Raw genomic sequence first — 23,857 nt, 5'->3', positions numbered from 1 at the left:
GGTAGCCTTAGCGTGTTAACGCTGTGCAGTCAAGATACGGTGACCAAGGAATTCATGCGTCTAAGCTTGCATCATGCGTCTTGCACGCGAATGTATACGCGTACGCACGGCAACAGACAACACTGTGAGAAAACGATCAAAACGGAATTTTTTAACGTTGGGAGCTGCATTATTTCACGAAAATGACGGATTTGTGAGGAATATATGAGGACCAAAACCCACCGCAGAAAAATGTATGCCCCCATGGAATGTGAATCTGTTGAAGTTAGTGGCTTGTTGCAGGTAAGATTTGAGTTATGAAGCTTTGAAATTTTTCCGCCCCCCAGAAACGGGCCTTAATAGTTAGGACTCTGTATCTGTGTACAGAGGAAGAGTCCTACTTATATAGGGCTAGGGGTCATGTCACAAGAGGGTACTTACAGGCAACCAGTTCCAGGCAATCTCCATAAAGGGGAGGCATTCATAATTGAATGTTCACAAATCGTTCTTGGTAATCGTTAAACATTGTTTGACAAATTATTTGTGTGCTGGGCTGCATCAAAGGGGTCACGTAGCATGCATTGCAGTTGGTTGCTTCAAAGTTACCTGTAAAAATTGTCTAGTGTGACAAAGCTCTCAAGACTATAAACGATCAAAACTAAAGGCCTGTAAAACAATGATCTCCCCGGAAAAGAATCATTCAAGTGCATCAGGTTATTTATTTATGGAAATCTTTATTATATTATATCTTTCATTTCATTTTTGAAACGACAGCACAGTGTTAGTGCCATTTTCCAAATTCCACATTGGTTTTTTGGTGTGATTTGTGTAAATATTATATATTTTGGGGGTTGGTTCAACCCAAATTACCTAACATTAACTCAGCCAGTTTCCCTTGTGGTTTCTAACTCTATCCCATTCTAAAAACTGTGTGGCTGTGGGATCTTCATTTCTTATTTGACAACTGTTTTTTTCTGAAGGTCCATAGTGACCGGCGGGTGCATTAAAGAGTTTGTAAACCAACGGATGAAATAACAACCCAAATTACTGCAATTTAAAAAAATCATACACGTACATCAGCTCAAAAGGGAAATCTGTATTAGGTAATTCGTTTTTTATTTTTATTTTTTAACGAAGGTACATTGTCAGTTTAAGTTTTCAAAATTCCACTTTATTTCTGTTTGATATTTATTTTAATTCTCCTCTCATTTCTTTTGCCTTCCAGCGGAGCCACGTGTTGGAGTCTCAACAGAGAAAGGGAAGCCACTTGGTTTTGTGTTTGTATCCACTTTAAGTCTACCAATTAGTCAACTCAGAGAAGCAATACTGGCACAAGTACGTTCAGAAAACTCTTCCTTCTCATTATCTCCCGTTTTCTTTTTTCTGATCCATACAAAATTAATGAGTTGATATAGGGAGCTGTATCTATCGCAGCGGTAAGGGAAATACTCTAGAGGGTGATAGCTTGGAGGGGGTGTTGACGGAGAAGGTTAACTATCACTGATAGATAGTGCCTCAATGGGGTGTGACTGCAGCAATGTGTGGACGAACACCATATGGTTTATATGCCGTCTCAGACTTGAAAGTGGCTGTAATGCTGTGTATTTCTTGAAGATGTTGTGTGGTAATGGGAAAGATTCTTGTGCATAGATTATAGCTATGAATCAGACCAATAACCAGAATTTATTTTTAGGGTTGGGGGTGCAAGGTGGGACAGATATAAATTTTGGGATGGGGGAAATATGCTGTTTTTTTTTTGTTTGTTTTTTTGTACTGGAGTTTTTTTTGTACAATTAAGGCCAAATTCAAGCCATTTGGTCAATTTTTTCTATTTTTTTGTTTGTGTACACAAAAGTTTGGGTGGACTTTTTGTCATTTTTGTTCAATTTTGCACAACTCCAGTATCAGGGAAAACACATTGAGAATACATGTAATTCTATTATGCATTCTCAAACAAAACAGTTAAGCTTCATACTTGAGTTGGAATTGCATAGGGAGAGGGTACACAGACTTTTACTTTTGTTGCCATTTTCTTTGCCTTAAACTTACCCCCTTGATTGTCCATCCTACTTGTCCATACATGAATTGAAATTCCTTTGGTGATCTGTTAGTTGCAACACCCGTACGTGAATTTAATTAATGTATGCAATGTGCTATGTTTTACCCTCTGGAAATAGCTCGGCGGCAGCCATCAACTTCCATCAGGTGAATGGGTCTTTGTAGATCGCAATTTTTGGCCGATCTGTTCCCAGCAGGAGGAAGCAATGAAAGTAATTGACATACTATCTGGTGCCTGTGTGAGACTGCACTTTCTAGACTCCTATGAGAGTGAGACAGAGGTGGATGGCAAAGGAGGGGACCGATCTCTCACAGTCAATACTCCGTTGAACAGATGGTTAGTTCTTAATTGGCCAGCCGTCGGTTTTACCAATCTCTTTCTAACTACGGATTAACCTTACAACGAGTTTAGTTCCGTATCCAAAGACGCTGGGTCGCATGGAACCCCATAAGTAAGGGCGAGTTACTCACTGCCTGTGAGTGACCAGAAGAGGGACCTACATTGTACATGTATTTCCCTCTTGTGTTCACTCAGGGGAATAGTCGGCATTATAACACACCTCTTGCTTGTTCTGTATTCTGGTTGGCTGAAACACGGTCACGTGGGATGAACTATTACAGGCTAGTGATCGCTCGCGTGTGTTTTGCGGGAATAGTACCAGAGCGGGCACTAGTCTTTGCAAATAGTGCCCGCGGTACCAGCGCCCTCTCTTGACTTGAACCGTAAACAACAACTACAAAACTCCTTTTTCTGTTCTTATTTGACATTTAAGACCGAGCTGTGTTATAAAACACATATTGACTGGCATGATTCGGTAACTAGTGTACGTCTATTCCCCCTTGGGCCTGGTCACTCAAAGTCCCTCCTGAGAATAGACGTATACTAGTTACCTCGTTGCCAGTCAATATGTGTATACTGTTTACCTCATTCAATGTGTGTATAGTTTTGCACGGCCCGTATCACACCTTGCGTCTTGTGTGTTCTAAGTCTGCGTATTGTGCTTTTATAAGCTTTACTCAAAACGTACAACTTATAAGAAGTTAATGTTAATTAAAAAATGGCGCGATTGCGTAAAATGCTGGTCGTCACATGCGTTAAAGTTTGCTTGAAGATAAATTTGTATCTTACACTTACATGTGGAATTCGGAAAAATATAGCACTTCTGTGTCCCATATTCAACTCGACCTTTTTGCATCGATGGATATGGGATGCGGAAGCACACTATTTTTCAAAATTACACTCGCGCTTGTGTGATAACTTATAATGTCATAAAATGAAACTGCTTTGATTTGTCCATAAAGTGTGATAAAGCACCATATAAGAAGTGCGTATTACTATTATTATTAAAGATAACTCCTAATTTTTGGTGGTCTCTTTTTTTTTGTCACAGCTTGCCCTCCTCACCCCGCAATATCAACAACGGTGCTGTGATGCTTGCCTTATCTCATGGTACCTACCATCGTCCTGTTAGCCCAATACCTCACGGTGATTCCTTCCTGACTAATAAATCAATAAGCCACCAAGCCAAGCAGATTCTGATTAGTTATGTACGAGCGGAGGCGTCTCAGTATGCGCTTGATCTCAAGAAGGCATTGGAGGAATTGAAATTCAGTGTCTATCTGGTAAGTGCAAGAAATGTTCTTCAACTTTCTTTGTTCAGCAGAGTGTGGGTTCGAATCCCGGTCACGACGCTTGTGTCCCTGAGCAAGACACTTAAAAGTAATTGCTTCTCTCCACCCCGGGGTAAATGGGTACCTGTGAGGGTAGAGATGGTTCTTGTGATTGATTTAGCCGAGTAGCGCATATTAATGTTGCACAGGCTGTATACTCCCAAGGGAGCTGAGATTGTTTAAAGACATTGGACACTATTGGTTATTGTCAGAGACTAGTCTTCACAGTTGGTGTATCTCACAACATATGCATAAAATAACATACCTGTGAAAATTTGAGCTGAATCGGTCGTCAAAGTTGCGAGATATTAATGGGGGAAAACACTGTTGTCGCACCATGGTCACACGAGTTTGTGTGCTTTCAGATGCTTGATTTCGAGACCTCAAATTCTAAATCTGAGGTCTCAAAATCAAATTCGTGGAAAATTACTTCTTTCTCAAAAACTACGTCACTTCAGAGGGAGCCGTTTCTCACAATGTTTTATACTGTCAACCTCTCCCCATTACTCGTTACCAAGTAAGGTTTGATGATAATAACCATTTTGAGTAATTACCAATAGTGTCCACTGCCTTTAAGGATTGAATTAAGGTCCAGTGACCAGGGGTATTTAATGTTGGAAGCACTTTGAGACACCCTTCAAGTGTGAAAGGCACTATGTAAAAACTGCATATAATTGTTATTATTACCAATTGATCTTTGCAAAACTTGTACATATGTACACATTCGGGGTAGGGGGGGGGGACTTACATCAAGTGCACAAAAAACATAAAGATACTATATTGTTTGGTTTGACCCTTACACCAATATGTGTTACCACTGTATACCTGAGTTCTGTGAAAACAAATCACAGGCATATTACTCGGGTAGGATTCAAACCCACGACGTTTGCCAATCTAGAGCAGATGTCTTACCAACTAGACCACTGACATTGCCCGGTAGCTAGAGGCAGTTTGTATCCTTTTTTTTAGCAGCGGGTACCTCACAACAGTTTCATATGTTAAATTTGCATTGGGGATGAAGAATATTATTTGGTTTAATCAAATAAATGTTCTCTATCCCTATCCCTGATGCAAATTTAACTTCATAAAGATATAAATGACTAGTGGTTGGACGTTTCTCGGCAGAAAGCCTATGATTAATAAACATTCTTTTGTCTTTGCTTCTCCAGGATGTACACGAAATATTTTCAGGGACTGATTGGCAGGATAGCCTGAATTATGCTGTTACAGATTGTGAAGTATTCGTGCCTTTAGTAACACCAAGATATGGACAAACGCAATGGACAAACAGGGAGGTAAGTTTGTGGCTGACTAGTTAATAATAACAATGATATACTAGTCTTATATAGCGCATGTGTCTACCAAACAAGGTACTCAAGGTGCTGAGTGTATACAAACTTTCAATTATTTAGCATCTTATAAGGGTTTGCAAGGTGCTTCGGCGCATTAAGCAGCCACAGCCAAGAACACCGGGGCGAATCCCTTCTCTTTTCGCTACGAGTGCTCTGGGTTCTTTCGCAGGCGTTACGCAACACAATGGTCTGAATGTTAATGGAGTTTACCCTTACACCAATATGAGGGAAGCACTGTATATTCAGTGCTTTTCTAGTAACAGGAAAACAAATCAAACAACATTCTACCTGGTTGGGATTCGAACCCACAGCCCCTGTTTTTAAGAGCAGATGTTTTTACTGTCTTCTGCCTTGCACCCCTGAGCAAAGATATTTACAAAATAGGGAGACGGCCAAAATAGGGCTAGTTGTTTGAATACCAGATCTACAGCCATCGATTTCACCAAACTCTTCCTAACTTAGGATTAATCTTAGGACTTAGGACGAGTTGAGTTCGTAGGAAGCATTGATCCCATCCTAAATTAGGACGGGTTACTCGTCCTAACTCGAGTTAGGATTAATTCTAAAGTTTCGTGAAATCGGCTGCAGGTCATTTGTTCAAATCTCACTCTATTAAATTTCCTTTGTTCAACCCCCAACTCAGATATTAACCACTAAAATACTTGAGTGTGCCCTGCTACAAGAGGCCAGTTTGAATCTTGGAACTAGATGCAGCTACCGAAAATCGTATTCTGCACAATATAACAGCTTTGTAGCATTCATAGTGAAGGCTGAGTTTGGCCATCCATCATACATGTACAAGGGAAAAGTTTTGGTGCAACATTTAAAATGAAGAAATTTGGCTTGGAAAATTGTTTTGTTTTGTTTACAGTACATGTTGGTCCAGGTCTTGGTCTCAATTGGACATGCTGGAAGGTCTTGGTCTTTATCTCGGTCTCAGACATTGAGGTCTTGGTCTCAATTGGACATGCTGGAAGGTCTTGGTCTTTATCTCGGTCTCAGACATTGAGGTCTTGGTCTCAATTGGACATGCTGGAAGGTCTTGGTCTTTATCTCGGTCTCAGACATTGAGGTCTTGGTCTCAATTGGACATGCTGGAAGGTCTTGGTCTTTATCTCGGTCTCAGACATTGAGGTCTTGGCCTCAATTGGACATGCTGGAAGGTCTTGGTCTTTATCTCGGTCTCAGACATTGAGGTCTTGGCCTCAATTGGACATGCTGGAAGGTCTTGGTCTTTATCTCGGGTCTCAGACATTGAGGTCTTGGCCTCAATTGGACATGCTGGAAGGTCTTGGTCTTTATCTCGGTCTCAGACATTGAGGTCTTGGTCTCAATTGGACATGCTGGAAGGTCTTGGTCTTTATTTTGGTCTCTCAGACATTGAGGTCTTGGCCTCAATTGGACATGCTGGAAGGTCTTGGTTTTTATCTCGGTCTCTCAGACATTGAGGTCTTGGTCTCAATTGGACATGCTGGAAGGTCTTGGTCTTTATCTCGGTCTCAGACATTGAGGTCTTGTCTCAATTGGACATGCTGGAAGGTCTTGGTCTTTATCTCGGTCTCAGACATTGAGGTCTTGGTCTCAATTGGACATGCTGGAAGGTCTTGGTCTTTATCTCGGTCTCAGACATTGAGGTCTTGGTCTCAATTGGACATGCTGGAAGGTCTTGGTCTTTATCTCGGTCTCAGACATTGAGGTCTTGGTCTCAATTGGACATGCTGGAAGGTCTTGGTCTTTATCTCGGTCTCAGACATTGAGGTCTTGGTCTCAATTGGACATGCTGGAAGGTCTTGGTTTTTATCTCGGTCTCAGACATTGAGGTCTTGGTCTCAATTGGACATGCTGGAAGGTCTTGGTCTTTATCTCGGTCTCAGACATTGAGGTCTTGGTCTCAATTGGACATGCTGGAAGGTCTTGGTTTTTATCTCGGTCTCTCAGACATTGAGGTCTTGGCCTCGTTGACAGAGGAATGTGTCAGTTGGATTTGGTCTTGTGGTCTCGACTACAACACCACTCAATTGTTCATTCATTTTTATTTACAGTCCAAGCACTTTGGTTACAAAAGCTGACAATGAGTGAATGAAGAATGCAAGATAAGGAACTAACATTTACGCAAGAAATTGTCTCATTTTCGTTTCCAGTTGAAACTTACAAGTAAAGGGAAAAACTACAAAAAAAGAATGAATGAAGAATGCAAGATAAGGAACTAGCATTTATGCAAGAAATGTTCTCTTTTTTTATTTCCAGTTGAAGCTTGCAGATATTTTGAACAAGTACATCGTGCCAGTGTCATTTGTAGAAACATGGCCGCCATGCTGCCTGGCGATCCAGTTTGCAACGACACAGTTTATAAACTGGAGACAAGGGAAGCTTGACAGAGGTCAGAGTTCAATTCCAGTCATTTTTTTGTTTGTATTAATGCACGTTAGTAATGCATAACTTTTGGTTATTTTCTAATAATACTGTTTTGTGTTTTTGCAGTAGATGCAGTATTGGCCACTCATGAGATATAACTAAGTTTATAAAAAAAATGCAAATTATGTTATGACAATATTAAGCCTAGTTTAAAACCACTCACAAATTTCCTGTCAATTCATACACTTTGTTATCATAAAATTCATGTGGACTTCACGTTCATTTAGCATTATGATTTCTTTTGTGAGAAAGCCTATATTCAAGGTTTTTTTTAAGGTGAACACTTTTTTGTTCTGTGAACTTTCACTGACTTTTTGAAAGGACAATCACCCATAGTTTCAGTGACACATACTGGTGCACACTCAAATTAAAGGAACACGTTGCCTTGGATCGGTCGAGTTGGTCTTTGAAAAGCGTTTGTAACCGTTTGTTATAAAATGCATATGGTTGGAAATATGTTTTAAAAGTGGAATACAATGATCCACACAAACACGCCTCGAAACTGAGCTCTGCAAGATACTATGGCAAGGATTGTAGTCGGTGTTATGGTTTCATTAAAGAACCCTCCAATCAAATGACTAGGATCTACTTAGGAGCTGTATACTAACACTGATTAACCCTTTAATAATAATAATAATTATTATATAATAATAATATTGAAGTCTTATATAGCGCATGTATCTACCAAACAAGGTACTCAAGGCGCTGAGTATATACAAAGTTTCAGAAAGATAGGTTATTGCAGTGATGAATTCTGAGACCCAATTATTTAGCACCTTATAAGGGTTTACAAGGTGCTACGGCGCATTAAGCAGCCACAACCATGAACACCGGGGCGAACCCCTTCTCTTTTCGATAAGTGCACTGGGTTCTTTTACATGCATTACGCAACACACGGGACCAACGGCTTTACGTCCCATCCGAAGGACGAAGCAATGGTTAAGTGTCTTGCTCAAGGACACAGTGTCATGGCTGGGGATTCGAACCCACACTCTGCTGATCAGAAACACCAGAGTTTGAATTCGGTGCTCTTAACCGCTCGGCCACGACACTTCCATGGAGACCATGCATTTCTGTATAATCCTCAAAATACACCTACATGTACATGTAGTACACCTGGCTACTACTTTATTTTGTTCTAATTTGTTTCTTTTAGTTAAAAAAGACTTTAAAAAAGCCCAATATGAAACAGAAATTTGGTTTCATTAAAAATACATAAAGGAAAACATCAGAAAATGTCAACTCTGAACATGACTTTCACTAGGACCTCTTTGTGTGAATGGAAAGTTGGTCAAATCTTGCAGCTGTTTGCAGTCACTATTATGGGGCTAAGTTGATTGTGGCTGTTATGGTCTCTTAAAGGGATAACTCAGGCTCTTTTTGAAACGACGCATTCGGGTTTGGTTTCGGCTTCAAGCTAGCTCTGCCCTGTGTTTTTTTTTTACAGTTGCGCGTGCTGTGTGCAATCTGACAATCAGGGCTTCAGACGAGAGGACAGAGCTTGAAGCCGTATCCAAAGCCAAAGCTGTTTTTTTATTTTATTTTTTATTTTATATTTTATTTTATTTTATGCAAGTCGCCTGACACACAAGTCCTGAAGGCCACTTCAAGGTGTGGGCTACAATTATTTTTTCCAGAGGCCGTTGCCACCTACTCCTAGGGTTACCCTTTTCACAGTCCATACGAATATAGGCTTGGGTATCATCAGTTCAAAGCCTGGCCGGTAGAGCAGAAAGCACTACCTCTCCAATTTAGCAAGTGTCACGACCGGGATCCGAACCCACACCCTGCTGATCAAACACCAGTGCTTGAATCCGGTGCTCTTAACCGCTCGGCCATGACACTGGTTTCGAAAAGGGTTAGCTGAGTTTCCATTGACTGATGGGGTGATCTGATGTGCATTATTACAAACAATAGTTTCCTTTGAATTGTATTCCTTGAACATATTAAAATTACTTGTCTCCAGTGTTTTATTGTCTTATACAATATGTTTATGTAGCATGGTGTTAGCCAGAGGGGGTCAGGTTCTGTTCTAGACACCCTCTTTTGAATACACAAGACGATACCCTTCATTTTTTTCTCCTTTCGCAACCAAGCTTTTATTCTGACAGTAAATTTGGACACCCCTTCTGGCGAGGACCCTGCATGCATGTAGTACATAGCCCAATTTAATGGCTCGGCTTACCACAAGCAAAGAATTGCCGCTCACAGAAGCAGGGATTGAGGCACTTACATGTACGTCAAGTGTGTTTCAAGGGTAAGCAGGAATTTGTTGCTTGTGCATGAGTACTCCACATAGAAATTTTTGGCTAACACAGCTAGCACAGAAATTCAGTGTGCTTGCAGAATGCAGAGCAGAGTAAGCAGAGCCATTAAAATGGGCCCAGGTCTTTAACTTTTTACCACGACACTAACTCATCTCTTCTCCATACTGCAGACTTAATACCTGAGGTCTGTCAGTCGGCCCTAGAAGAAGGCACTAGCAGGCTACTTGCACGGGACATTTCTGCACGACTTACGTCTCTTTGCTGTGACTTAGGCGCCTTGTCAAAACGTCCCAGGCGTTCCTCCGCTGACAGTCTGCGGACTGGACAGCAAATACCGCCGTTGCTAAGGACCTCGGACAGTCCGCAGAAGAACGGCCATGTGCGTTGAAGCGCGGCGAAGTTAATGAGCTATCCTTGCCGGGCGCTATTGTTAGTATAACAATAAGTTCATGAATAAACAAGTTGTATTTTCAGGTCACGAATATCAGCGGCTTGGACGCGGACCGGCCGTGCTCTTCCAGAACAATACATTTTCTACTCGCGAATACCATCCTCCTGGAAGCGGACAGGCCGCACCGACAAGACAATTACACCATCCAGTGCATGTGATAATCAGGGAACGATTTCGCCTGTATCACATCGCAATTTGTGATGCAATTTTGATGATTTGCTATGCAATTGTAAAAAGTGCATCGCAAATGTTGCGATCCAATTTGCGAAGCATAATTTGCAACATTTATGCTTGATACAAAAATATCGATTTTTAACTTGAATCAATATTTTCCCGCAAGAAAAACGATGCTAAATTAATAAGAAATCACCCCCGCCGCGACTACTAAACGTTTTCTTCCATGATGTTGAATACAATATGCTGCTCTGGCAGTAGGGCAAAATCGACCAATGAAAACATTCGTTACGCGCTTTATGGAAATTCAACAGCCAATAGAAACACCGGTCTCTGAAACTGTGGCTTCCTCCCCCCCCCCCCTCAGACATTGGACAAACCAGACTATCTGGTTGTTTTGACATGGAGACACACTCGCACAGGTGTGTAATTTGTTCATTGGTGACGGTGACTTGGGATTTTATAAATAAGAAACTAATGTTTTCCGCTTGGAAAGTAAGAACGAACAGTTAAAATTGTCCCCTGGATACTCTGACCCACTTGGAACGGAGTTTGCACGTAGCCTGGAACTTTTGTCAGTCGAAGCCGGGAATAAAGACAACCTTTTTTAAAATTTATGTTTTGGTTATGTAGGCCCAGCCAAGTCTTAAAAGTCACACATTGGAGGAAATGGATTTTAGTTACACATCCACCCTTACTTTGCTTTTTAATCTGCAAAGGTAAAACCATTGTTGACCACCTACGTTCCTCCGCGGTTCCGCCGGTCAGCTCATAAGCTGGACCTTACAATGGCCGACCGGTAGCTCCGCGGACCCCCCGGAATATTCATGTTTATTGACATGTAAATGAGCCGTCGTGGCCGTGGACATGCCCGGTTGCTACGGGTTCTTTTGTTACAAAAATCCGCGGACTCACGCAGAATGCACGCGGAATGGAACGGCTTGGACGTTTTGACAAGGCGCCTTACTTAACTCGATCTCCAGAATTCCATTCTTGAATCTTGGGCATGCCTATCACTTCTCTGTGCTTGGACGCTTTATCATAATACATGTATCATACATAGATTAACATCATAAGCTGCAAGTCTTCATTTGGTATTAATTAGTAATAACATTTCATTTGAATTGTGGGCATTAGGTTGAGGTTTTTGTTTGCTTATTATGCGAGGGTACAACGTTTTATAGAGGTGACAATTACATGTAGGCCTTTCAACCAATACTCCTGGAGAGGTGGAGGGGGGGGGGGGGTAGCACGGAACACTTGTATTTGGATTGAGTCCTCCTATGGATTTTGTCACAAAATACAACTCAAAAGCAGTAAGGTGTTTTTTTGTAAAGACGTGCTTGGTATAAAGTCAAACATCAGCTTGTTTTTCTTTATGGACCTGGCCAACAAGTTTATCATGAAAAAGTGAAATATTATTTTACAGTGAATGTACATAAGCACAAACTACAGAGTCTGGGTCTTTAATTTTTAATTATCCTCCATAGATTATAACTCCCAAATATATATTTTTTTCTCTCAATCTCAACCTTTTTCAATTTCCTTGAACTCCTGGTCAATCCACTTGATCTCTTGTAATTGCTTATAAAGGACCTTGTTGCAACCCCAATGTGACTTTACAGCATCTGTCATCCTAGAATTGTTGAGGGATAACTGCATTTAAGTGAATGCTCGCCATTGCAACATCACCTAAACTAACATTCCATGGGTTCGTCAGATTACTAACCCACGTTCTCTACCACCTGATGTGCTTCTGCAATATGCACAAATTTTATTTCCAGAGAAAATTTTCCGTCTTATGGCAGACAAATGTGAGGTTTCCTATTCGTGGTCCGAGTCCGATGTCAGCGCAGTCAGTAAAGATATTGGAAAAAGATGCCTCACACATGCTGGGAGGAAGTTTCAAGAACTGAAGGAAGCAGATAAAGTAAGTGTCCAAATTATAAACTAATTTGGAATAGTTTTGTTTCCCCTAGTATCAGTATTTGATTGCTTTCTTGAAAGCTGGAAACTGATTACCACTAGTAGAAACACATGACCTGTTTTATCTTCAAGCAAACTTTGAATCCTTTATTCTGATTGGTCAATCCATAGCATTAAGAGTTGATATTATGTCACACAGGCGCAAGTGGAATAGAATACTGAAAAATATATCGCTTCTGCGTCACATATCCAATTAGGCCGAAGGGTCAAGTTGGATATGGGACGCAGAAGTGCTATATTTCACTTTTCCACAAGCGCGCGTGTGGTAGCGTACCGTATTTATCTTCAAACAAACTTGGCGCGTGAACACACAATACGCAGGTAGTGATATTAGCCATAGGTTTATACACCATTCCATTCTGTAGATATAACATGGCCCATATCAAACCCTGTTCCAAGATGTCTGTCTTACAGTCGTCCCTTGAGCTAACATCTCTTGTTATTGTCCTTTACCTGCTGCAGTCTCCAATTCTTCGCAGTTACCCGTCGGCATTGCCGCCAGGTCTACCAACCAACATGACTGTTGTGACTGAGAGCAGAGAGGGCGCCCCAATGGTGGTCATAAGCGTACATCCAAAGCAACAGCAATTTGTAAGTTATATCAACAACTAGTTAATAATGTAGAGTTAATGATAGAGTGCCTGGGTCCGTCTGGCTTGACGCTCATGGTGTCGTACAAACAAATACAAAAGCGTATACAATAGAAAGTACCAAAACATACTTGTATGCAACATCAGCATATTAGAGAGGTTTCGCAACGTACAGGTACACATACAGATACAGATACGTCGACACTTTGTGTGTTCAGGTAACACGTATCCGCGACTACCATATTTTGCATACACATTAACAACTGATACGGGAGCTCATACACGTCGTAGAAAAACGGATACTGTTTTGCAGACATTTAGCTGTGTTTTTGTCCCAGATCAAAAAAATATTTCCGACGGAATTATTTTCACTGGTATCGTGCTTGCTATAGACAGAAAATTGTTCAAGCAAAACGATGAAAAAATGCAGTGCATAAAACCATGATAAAACATGGGGTCTCTATCGGTCATGTTTGTCAGAAAAACACTCATGATGAATGCGAGCGCACTCAAGTGAAACATATACCTATAGTTTGCGAAACAAAATCCAACACGCGACTGGCGTAAATGGATACGGTCATCATATCCGTATCTGTATCTGTATCCGTACGCTTGCTAAACCTCTCTAATGACCAGTTACATGTTTCACACATTTACTCTGACTGATTTGTAGCCACCGCACTGTTTGTAAATTATATCTTTGATAATTTTCCCTCTTCTCTCTGGATGCCTCCCATAGTTCTTTGCTCCTCTTTTTCTGTGCTATAAATAGATATGTATGTGTTTGTGCTTTTTTATGGCTCTGATGAAGGTTCTGTTTGGATCAAAAGCCACGGCCATCTCCCCTACTAGTTTTTTATATTACTTGCACAATATAAATCCATTTTTATTGTTGTTATTATTATACAGGGCAACATTTTGAAGAAGTTATTCGAAGCACAAGGTTATGAAGTCTGGTGTACCACAGAGCTTGATGACATGTCAAACTGCAGTCAAACCAACATGACTGAAGACGGTAAGTTGAAATGCACCATATTTTTAATGCGTGAGGGCACTCTCAGACATACTTGTATCAGTTTTGGGGGTGTATTCATTCATAATCAAAACAGACTGGACACTGTACAGCCACAGACATCGTATTTATCACGGACAGTAAGACCTTGAATTAAGGATACGTTATAATCCACCTCACAGCAACTTAAAACTACGGCGCAACAAAAATGAAAGAACGCTGATTAAAACTGTGCTGGATGAATCGCGTATGTACACCGGGAAGTGATAAAAACACTAATGAGAGCGCCCTCATAGGGTCGATAATACGGCACATTCATCTTCACTTTTAACATAATGATAATACTAATATAAATATTTGTATTACAAATTACCCTCGATGACCTATTCTGAACAAATACATTTGCATAACACACAAATAGTATTCAAATTTTGAAGCTTGTGACATTTGGGCAAACTTTCTTACAAAACACTTTTAGGCCAACTTTCTTTACAAATAATTTTGTGCGTGTGTAATCTTAGGGTGATGTGATTTAAATTTGCATATGAAATGTACTCAATTAAAGAAAGGTCAAACACAGCTTTTTAGGCGGTCCATTTGTTTGAAATAAATTACATAAGTTATATTTCATTCTCTCAAAAGGGCATGATGGCAATGTTTACTAAGATCTTTGCATTTTATTAAAGAGGCCTTTAAGCCACCTATAGGCAGGGCATCATGGTCAATGGGTCAATGGTCACTGATAATTAAGACAATTTAACCAATTAAATTCCAATATTACAAATTGTATTCTTGACCGAGCAACGCCTCATGTCTTATGCAATTCCTTTTTATCTCCCTGAATAGATTCCACACTGCCAGTTGAGGAACTGGACTTCCTTGATAGTGGAAACGGTCCCAATCCAACCAACCCCATTGCCGTATTGCAGAAGAAGGCAGCAGAGGCTGGTGTTATTGTCTTCATTCTATCTAAAGCATTTGCCGACTCCGACACTTGTAAGGAACAGGTAAATAAGCTTGGTTTCATAGGCTCTTTTTTCAAAACCACGGCTTTGGCTTTGGATTCGGCTTCAGGCTCCGTCCTCTCGTCTGAAGCCCTGCGTGCCTATACGCACAGTGTCAAAACAACGGCAGGGCCAAGGCTAGCCTGAAGCCGAAACCAAAGCCAAAGTTTGGAAAAGGGCCATAATCTAAATTCATTAGGATCACAGTTGAAGACAGTTATCCAATAAGATGTAGTCCTCTATAGCTCACATACATGTACGGTGTATCTACCAAATAGGTACTCAAGGCACTCAAGGTAATATTGTAAGACAGATTTTGAAAACACTGTTTATTGTAAGATCCTCTTAAAACGATTAGTAATAAGGCGCATTCAGCAGCCACTGCTAGACACACCGGGGCGAACCCTTTCTCTTAACAATAAACATAACTGGGATCTTTTTTCACGCATTGCACAGCCCTTTAGCCTTTTTGAGATATGGCGGACGCAATGCTACAACACTATTTGGTTTGAGTAAGTTTGGGTGTACACACCCAAACTTACTCAAACCACCACTTAACACTGTGCACTCCTATTGCGACTGCCGTACCTCAAAAAGGCTTATGGGGACCACGGCTTTATGTCCCATCTGATGGACTAAGCAATAAGGCCAAAGTATCTTGCGTTAGAACACAAGTGTCACAACCAGGACTCGCACCCACACTCTGCTGATCAGAAACACCAAAGTTAATAATAGAATGTGCTTGAATGCTAGGCCACGACACACCACTGACGATTCTCTATCAACAGGATAATTAAATGCACAAGTTTGTATATATGAGGGACCAAGAACCAATTGCATGGCTCATGCCTCTGCTTACCACGAAATTGTGTTTTTGTGGTCACTATTCTATGCTTAGAGAGTTAACGATGGAGTTCTGACCTGTTAAAGAAAGAATATTTTTCAATATTTTTCAAAATTTGCAAAATTCTCAGTGCTCAAGCTCCCTCGTATCTTGTTTATTTGATTCACTTACAAACTCGTATTTCTGATGCACAGCCAGCGACTCCGCTCACTGTCAGACTTGCCCCAGCTCTCCATTCCTAGATCTAAAAGGAGAGCCGGGGACACAGCCTTCGCAGCTGCTACACCGGGCTTGTGGAAAACACTACCAACAAGTCTGAGAGAAGCTGCGTCGCTGGCTGTGTTTAAACGCCTCCTCATGACATTTCTATTCCCAGAACCATCCTAATTTGCTCCTCTTTTGTTTATCTATCGGCCTGTCGTTGGTCTGTTTTTGTTTTGTTTTTGTTCTTGTGTTCATGCCCTCCCTTTGTTAGGTGCTCTGTTCTTTGTATAGTGCCTTATAAATGCTTTGTACTATTATTTATTATTATTATTATTATTATTAGTGGAAACAAAGAATACTTTGTCAAGAAGACTGATGCTGCTGACAAATGTAGTGACTTCACCTATGACTTTGGCCATTGGCTGACTCGGCAGTGGTGAAGAATAACGGTTTTCAGCGATAGCTATAGCCATTGCCCAATCTGTCATTGCGTCACATTTTTACTGCGTGAGGCAATCTCAAACCGATTTGTATCACTTCCTTCATCACCTTACTTCATATTCGTTCATACCCAAATACTTATTAAAGACTGGACACATTACCACCACAGACATTTAATCCATCACGGACAACAAGACTTTTAAAGGAGCCCTTTATAACTCATCTCTAAGCAACTTAAAACTACAGGGCAACAAAAGGGAAAGAACGCTGATTAAAACTGTGCAGGACGAATTGCTTACCCTGGACGGAGGTGATAAGAATTCTATTGAGAGCGCATTCAAACATGCTCTGAGGTAAAGTTGACATCAACTGGCAAGCACACCATCGCTGAAGCATAATACCAGACTAGAGGACATGGATCTCGCTTCTACATCCCGCACTGCAGCAATCAGGTCTATGTATCATCGTTCTTTCCTCGCACAATTGGGGACTGGAACTGCTTGAAGATGGACCCTGCCCTCTCACCCTCTCTGGATGCATTCAATGATGCACTGAGGGTTTAACGAAGTTTAATCTTGCTGGCCAGTTTTTACTTGCACCATGTATATTTTGCACCTGATTGGCTTGCGGTCCCATGGTTTCACACGTGCTCCCAGCCACAGTGCGGTAATCTTCAAATTTTCTGAAGCAGCACTTTAAAGGAAGAAGCAGAAAAAGAAAAGAGAAAAAAGCATTACTTGATATACATGTGTGTAACCTTTCCTCTCTCTCTGCACATATAGGTATATTACTGTGAGCAACGTAAACGGGTCATACCATTGAAGTTTGAGGAGTTTGAGATGCCAGGATGGATGAGTATGCTGATTGGCACGAGTCAGTTAGAGGTAAGATTTAAAGACTACTTTTAAAACTCTCCCTTTTTAATGAAATCGTCGAGTCTTCATTGTTCAGCGCTAATTCTGGAGTCTTCAATGTTTGCTGCTAGTCGTCGTTAAAATCAAATCTAGCATAAACCAAATTATGACAGTTGCTTAGCATTCTTTTTACAAGAGGTGGTATTGATAAAATGTTGATTACAATTCCATAATTTTCATCTGGGTTTTACCCTTACACCGGCATATGACTCGGGTTGGATTCGAACCCATGACCTTTGCCATTTTAGAACAGTGTCTTACCAACTACACAACACATGTTAACAATATAATTGTTTTCCTATTTTGTTTGTACATTTCTAGACAATGAACAGATACTGCATTGGTTTTTCTGTACACTAGTTGCTTTTAACACTGGAGGCATATGTTAGAATGTTTCTGTTTTGTCATTCACTTTTTAGGATGTGCAGAGAGCTGACTATGAAGCGTCTCTTCTGACGAGGGTGAAGACTGCCCTCAGTCCACAGGATGACTATACCGCAGACGCTGACAAAGAAACACAGCTGCAATCATGTGTGAGTAGTCGCTCTCTGTTTGTATCATTGTTTCTATGAAAAGCTTGAGCAAAAAAATGTAAATGTACCCACCAAACCCATATATTGAAACGCTTCATGATATAATCTTAACACTTAAAAACCCCAAATATTGCATCAAATAAACCACTAGTCTCTAACATCAGTAGTTTTCAATGGCTTTTCCGGGCTAAAATTAACAACTTTACTTGGAAGTTTAATCAGGAATGAAATCAAAGATCTCGGCCAGCTTGGAATTTTGTCTTCCTCTACCTTTGATCCCCCCTTTTTATAAAACTGAATTTCAGTTGGTTTTTTTCACCCCAAAGTCTTCTCACTTGGTGTATCTCAACAATGCATAAAATAACAAACCTGTGAAAATTTGTGCTCAATCGGTCGTCAAAGTTGCGAGATAATTATGAAAGAAAAAACACCCCTGTCACACAAAGTGATGTGCTTTCAGATGCTTGATTTCGAAACCTCAAATTCTAAATTTGAGGTCTAGAAATCAAAGAGAGCCGCTTCTCACAATGTTTTATACTATCAACAGCTCCCCATTACTCAGTTCCAAGTAAGATTTTATGCTGATAATTATTTTGAGTGATTACCAATAGAGTCCACTGCCTTTAATAAATATTAGCTATTCTGAAAGGCCCCTAAATGGTTACCACCATCTTGATGTCCCCTGTACTGAATACAAAATCTGATAGGGGTGGGGGAGGCCTGACTACCCTACTCTGCGCCTTCCAGCCTCACAACAATTATGTAGTAACTGTGAGTTGAAAATGTTGCTTGTTGTTCCATTTAGATAAGTACTCTTTGTACCAAGCTACCGGGCAGCGAGTGTGTCTACATCTCGGGGGGCACCAGCTTCTTCTATGAAAAGAGTAGAGAAATATGCAAGTAAGTTTTGAACTCATGTGAGTTACATTTGAATTCCTAAATTCCCACATTTTGCTCTACTACAGAAAATTGTGTAAGTCATTGAAGTATGAACTCTTTGAGGGTACCAGTTGCTCTTTGACTTGTGCTTTTTTATAATAATAATATTTATTTGGGGGGCTAATCATCCTTACTCGCAGCTAAGAGCTGAATCGCGAAGGACGCGGCTAGAACGTGTTCGAGAAGCAGGCATGCAAGGGCGCCTTTGGCACAGCCAAGATCGAAAGTGTTTGATTTTTCCCGAGGGAGGAAAACCGGATAGTCTGGAAAACCCTCGTGGCACAGCAGAGAACCAACGCACAACTCAACTCACATATGGCCCTGGCCGGGAATCGACCCTAGGTCACCTTGGTGAGAGGCGAGCGCTTTACGCACAAGCCAACCGTGCCACCATGGTGGCTACCATACTTGATTGAGAGCTTGCAGAGAGTTGATTGGCCACATGACTAACTAAATTATGCTGTGCACTAGCACATTTTACTTAACCATTACCAAGGGTATGAGCAAGAAATGGCCTGGCGCAATCGATCACCCCTAGGAATGAAGGTGGTAATAAGGTCGTACCGTGGTCATGTATTAGCCATGGCTCAAAACCCAGTTTGAGTTTGAGTTATATTTACAATGTGTTAACAAGCCTTCTTATCGCCATTCTTTGGCCCGTTTCAGATGCTCTTCACACAAGCTACTTATTGAAATAGGAAGGTATATTGGGTTAGAGTCAAGCCAAAGCATTTGCCCGCATTGTCACCTTGATGTTGAAACAGAAATCCATTTTCTTCTTGATTGCCCCTTATACAACGACCTTAGGAATATTATGTTGGCTTATATTATTGATCATTACAAAGGCTTTGACTCTTGGCAAGGAAGACGGGTTTAAGTTTTTGATGGACACTCCCGATGAAGCTATTATTATTTGCATTGCCAACTACGTCTTTTTATTTACTGCTTTAAAAGAAAATTAAACTGTGTGATTATTTGTTTTTGTTGTAAGGTTAAATTCCTTTCCGTATGACTTATTCATTCAATGTATTTTGTTTTTATAATATTGTTACCCTCCCCAGGGTTATGGGGTGTGTTCCAGTTTGGAATAAAAAATAATACAATACAATACAATTAATCACTTGTTTCTACTTACAGAGAGATTGGCATATCTTTAGGTAGATTAGACAATGTGACTCTCGTTACTGGAGGCTTTGTTGGAGTTGGTGAGACGGTCGCTAAGAGTTTCTTTGATGAGAGGCAAAGACTAAATAGGAGAGAGGATGTTTGGCATATACTCCCCGTCCGTGATGAGCAGGTGAGATATGTATGGCTTGAGGACAATTTCAGCCACTTGGTGATAGACAATGATTGGTTTGGAGATTAACCCTTCAGAGACCATAGCGGCTAGTCCTAATAGTGGCCACAATCAGCTTGTAGCAAAATGCCCATATAGTGGCCGCCCACAGCTACAATATTTGGACTACTTCCATTTACAGAAAGAGGTCAAAGTAAAGTTTGTGTCCAGATTGAAATTTTCCAGTGTTTCCTTTGTTAACATAGCATCCCAATTTCTAAAACCAAAATTAATATTCGTTATCCCCGATGCAAAACTTAACACTCTTATATCGTTGCGGTACCCGCTGCCAAAACATAGGATTCAAACTGCCTCTAGCTACCGGGCAACCTCGGTAGTCTAGTTGGTAAGTCACTGCTCTAGAATTGAAAGGGTCGTGGGTTCGAATCCCACCCGAGTAACATGCCTGTGATATTTTTTCACAGGACTCGTGAAAGTACTGAATATACAGTGCTAACACACATTGGTGCATGGGTAAAAACCAAAATTAATATTTTTTATCCCCGAAGGAAAATTTAACATCTCTTATACCAGTAAACTTGTTGAGTGATGTCTTGTCATTTCACTTTTGAAAAGAACTTTCTTAAGGTCCAAACATCAGCCTTTGAAGTATTTATTGCACCTGTACCATAAGTCCTTTTGGTTGGTATGCAATTTGCAACAACTAATTATATTTTTTCAAGAGATGGAATCGATACAGTGTTTGTAAAAGTGACAAAGTATGTTCAAGGATTTCTTTTAGCTTAAAGGCAGTGGACACTATTGGTTATTACTCAAAATAATTATCGGCATAAAACCTCATTTGGTAACGAGTAATGAGGAGAGGTTGATAGTATAAAACATTGAGTGAAACGGCTCCCTCTGAAGTGCCATAGTTTTCGAGAAAGAAGTAACTTTCCAGGAATTTGATTTCGAGACCTCAAGTTTAGAATTTGAGGTCTCGAAATCAAGCATCTGAAAGCACACAACTTTGTGTGACACAGGGTGTTTTTTTCTTTCATTATTATCTCGCAACTTTGACGACCAATTGAGCTCAAATTTTCACAGGTTTGTTATTTCATACATATGTTGAGATGAACCAAGTGAGAAGACTGGTCTTTGACATTTACCAATAGTGTCCACTGTCTTTAAAGAATCATTTGAGACCACAATTTTTTTTTTCAAAAGTTGGGGTTCATGAAAATATGAACAGAGATATGTCAAGAAAGTTTCTACATCGTTAACGATTGTCACAACAGTTTGGTCTAAAGCTAATTAGATGTAATACATGATGTAAAATCTTTTACTCTGCTGGGAGTGGTTTTGTGAGCAACGGACATTTATATTATAATGTGAGTTGTAGTGAGTTGTATTAAACAATTGTATTTTGACTATATGTATCCTGCTAGGATCGAAGTCGCCAGGCCAGGCAAAACAAAGACAAATCATTTAAGCCAGTATCGTTTGGTGAGACTGTCTTCATAGGTGACAGTGTGCGACAAAGAGAGACAATTGTATCCAGAGTCTTTGATATCTGCATCTTGATTGAAGGTAAGATGATGCATAACTAGGGTAATAAGGAGTGACAAATGGGTGCGACCCTATAAATATTTAGAGCGTATTGAGACCCTATATAAATAGAGCGTCAAGCTCATTCATTTTTTGTAGGCCCTCAAAGTAGTCTAAATTAAACAGATTTGAGAGCCCCTAAAAAGGGTTTCAGTGAAAAAATGTGGCCAATTATGACCTGGGGGTTGTTGGCTTCCAACTTGAGGTATTTTGGATGACATTGGACGTAAAAATTTGGCCCTATTTGCTGAGAGGTGTAGGGACAACTGTCAAGATTGATGCTCGGACAGTTGGAAATTACATTACAATTGGAAATTATAGAACAGGGACTCCCAATAAGTTCAAGAGTCAGTCATGAATGATTTTCTTTCTACTGTAAAAAGCTGGGAGACTTCTAAGTACTTTTGTGTGTGTTTTTGAACATTTGGCGTTTTGGACTGTATGCTGTGTGAGTTGGGAGGGGATAGAAATATGATGAGGGAGTACATGACCAAAGAGGGCAGCAGACAACGGTTGGAGCGGGGGGGGGGGGGGGGTAGTTACATGCGGAACACAACCAGGGCCCTATTTCATTTGTGCAAAAAAAAACTTGCTGAGCGGGGTACCATTCACAAATAATGTACAATACATGACATGTTGGATGGTATCCTATTTTTGCTTAGCAAGAGTTATCCATGCCAATCAATTGTGTGTACTTCACAGTTTTATGAATTTGGGCTATAAGTAAGACCATTGCTCAATTTTGCAAAACTGATTCTACAAGTATCTTATAGTGGCCTGAGCACACAAAAGTACTTAAACAGTTTGCTGCTAAGCAAAAGCACAAAAACCAGTCATAAAGTGACCAATTAACCTGCAGCCCTAAAATAAATGTTTTGAGAAAGTCACGTTTCTAGTTTGAAAAAAAATAAGATGAATTTTTCATTATGCACCACTGTATGTTTTCAACATTGCAACTATGTCACTTCCTAAAACAAAATACACTCTGCCTGCAGAATGCTGTGGACAAGCAAATAAATCACTAGGTTTGTTACCTCGTAAAAACTTGAAATGAACCAAATCATCCCCCCCCCCTTTAAAAAATAAAAAAAAGACGCCCTCCCCCCTTGTTTTGGTACCATGCTCATGCTTTGCATTTAAATGGTACCCATATAGGTGGTCCTGGTGCTGCACATGAAGCTGAGCAGTTCACATGGAGCGATCATACAGTCATTCCAATCAAATGCACTGAAGGCGCAGCAGGAGGAAAGTTCAATGTCCCACAGAAGATCTTTGAGGTAAGACTATACAAAGTTAATAATAATAAGAAGAAGAAGAATAGTGCTTCCTATATAACGCTCAGGTCCGTGATAGGTAGTGCATAAAGTTAAATCAATCACAAGAACCATCTCTGCCCTCAGAGGTACCTATTTACCCCTGGGTGGAGAGAAGCAATTATAGTTAAGTGTCTTGCTGAAGGACACAGGTGCCATGACCGGGATTCGATCCCCACACCGTGATGACTCGGCCATCAGAACTTAAATTGCTGTGGTTTAGAATGCTCTAAACCACTCGGTCATGACAACCTACAACATTCCCTGATTCTTCCTTAAAGGCAGTGGACACTATTGGTAATTACTCAAAATAATATCAGCATAAAACCTGACTTGGTAACGAGTAATGGGGAGAGATTGATAGTATAAAACATTGTGAGAAACGGTTCCCTCTGAAGTGATGTAGTTTTTGAGAAAGAAGTAATTATCCACAAATTTGATTTCGAGACCTCAAGTTTAGAGGTCTTGATATCAAGCATCTGAAAGCGCACAACTCTGTGGGACAAGGGTATTTTGTTTTATCATTATTACCTCGCAAGTTCAACCACCAATTGAGCTCAAATTTTCATAGGTTTGATAATTTGTGCATATGTTGAGATACACCAAGTCAGAAGACTGGTCTTTGAAAATTACCAGTAGTGTTCAGTGTCTTTAAAAGATGCGGCTAAAGTCCTGGAGAATATCCTGTCTATGTTTCCACAGTCGAATTAGTATTGATCACTTCATTTATAAATTTTGTTTTTTTAATACAGCGTAAACATATGAACTGATTAGTAAAATTAGGAATAAAGCATTTTTGTTTTTCCCCCTTGCACCGATGTGTGAT

At 40.4% G+C, this 23,857-nt stretch overlaps 1 protein-coding gene across 3 annotated transcripts in view; it reads left to right on the top strand.

Annotated features, from left to right (window-relative positions):
• Positions 1-23,857, top strand: part of LOC117294461 — a 49,974-nt gene that overhangs the window by 21,986 nt on the left and 4,131 nt on the right. For 2 of the 3 annotated variants that reach the window (XM_033776873.1, XM_033776871.1), the window contains exons 4-18: positions 1,205-1,314; positions 2,157-2,374; positions 3,429-3,660; positions 4,878-5,003; positions 7,308-7,440; positions 12,152-12,297; positions 12,816-12,944; positions 13,853-13,958; positions 14,802-14,962; positions 17,231-17,332; positions 17,782-17,895; positions 18,701-18,795; positions 19,972-20,131; positions 21,559-21,700; positions 22,874-22,995. In XM_033776873.1, coding sequence (XP_033632764.1) covers positions 1,205-1,314; positions 2,157-2,374; positions 3,429-3,660; positions 4,878-5,003; positions 7,308-7,440; positions 12,152-12,297; positions 12,816-12,944; positions 13,853-13,958; positions 14,802-14,962; positions 17,231-17,332; positions 17,782-17,895; positions 18,701-18,795; positions 19,972-20,131; positions 21,559-21,700; positions 22,874-22,995 — 2,096 coding nt within the window. The remainder of the gene's footprint in view (positions 1-1,204; positions 1,315-2,156; positions 2,375-3,428; positions 3,661-4,877; positions 5,004-7,307; positions 7,441-12,151; positions 12,298-12,815; positions 12,945-13,852; positions 13,959-14,801; positions 14,963-17,230; positions 17,333-17,781; positions 17,896-18,700; positions 18,796-19,971; positions 20,132-21,558; positions 21,701-22,873; positions 22,996-23,857) is intronic. The other variant, XM_033776872.1, reaches the window with a different exon arrangement.

The sequence above is a fragment of the Asterias rubens genome, chromosome 9, assembly GCF_902459465.1.
Source record: "Asterias rubens chromosome 9, eAstRub1.3, whole genome shotgun sequence".
In the NCBI taxonomy this organism is placed as follows: domain Eukaryota; kingdom Metazoa; phylum Echinodermata; class Asteroidea; order Forcipulatida; family Asteriidae; genus Asterias; species Asterias rubens.
Note: the sequence above shows the minus strand (reverse complement) of the source record. Positions and strands in the feature narration are given on the sequence as shown.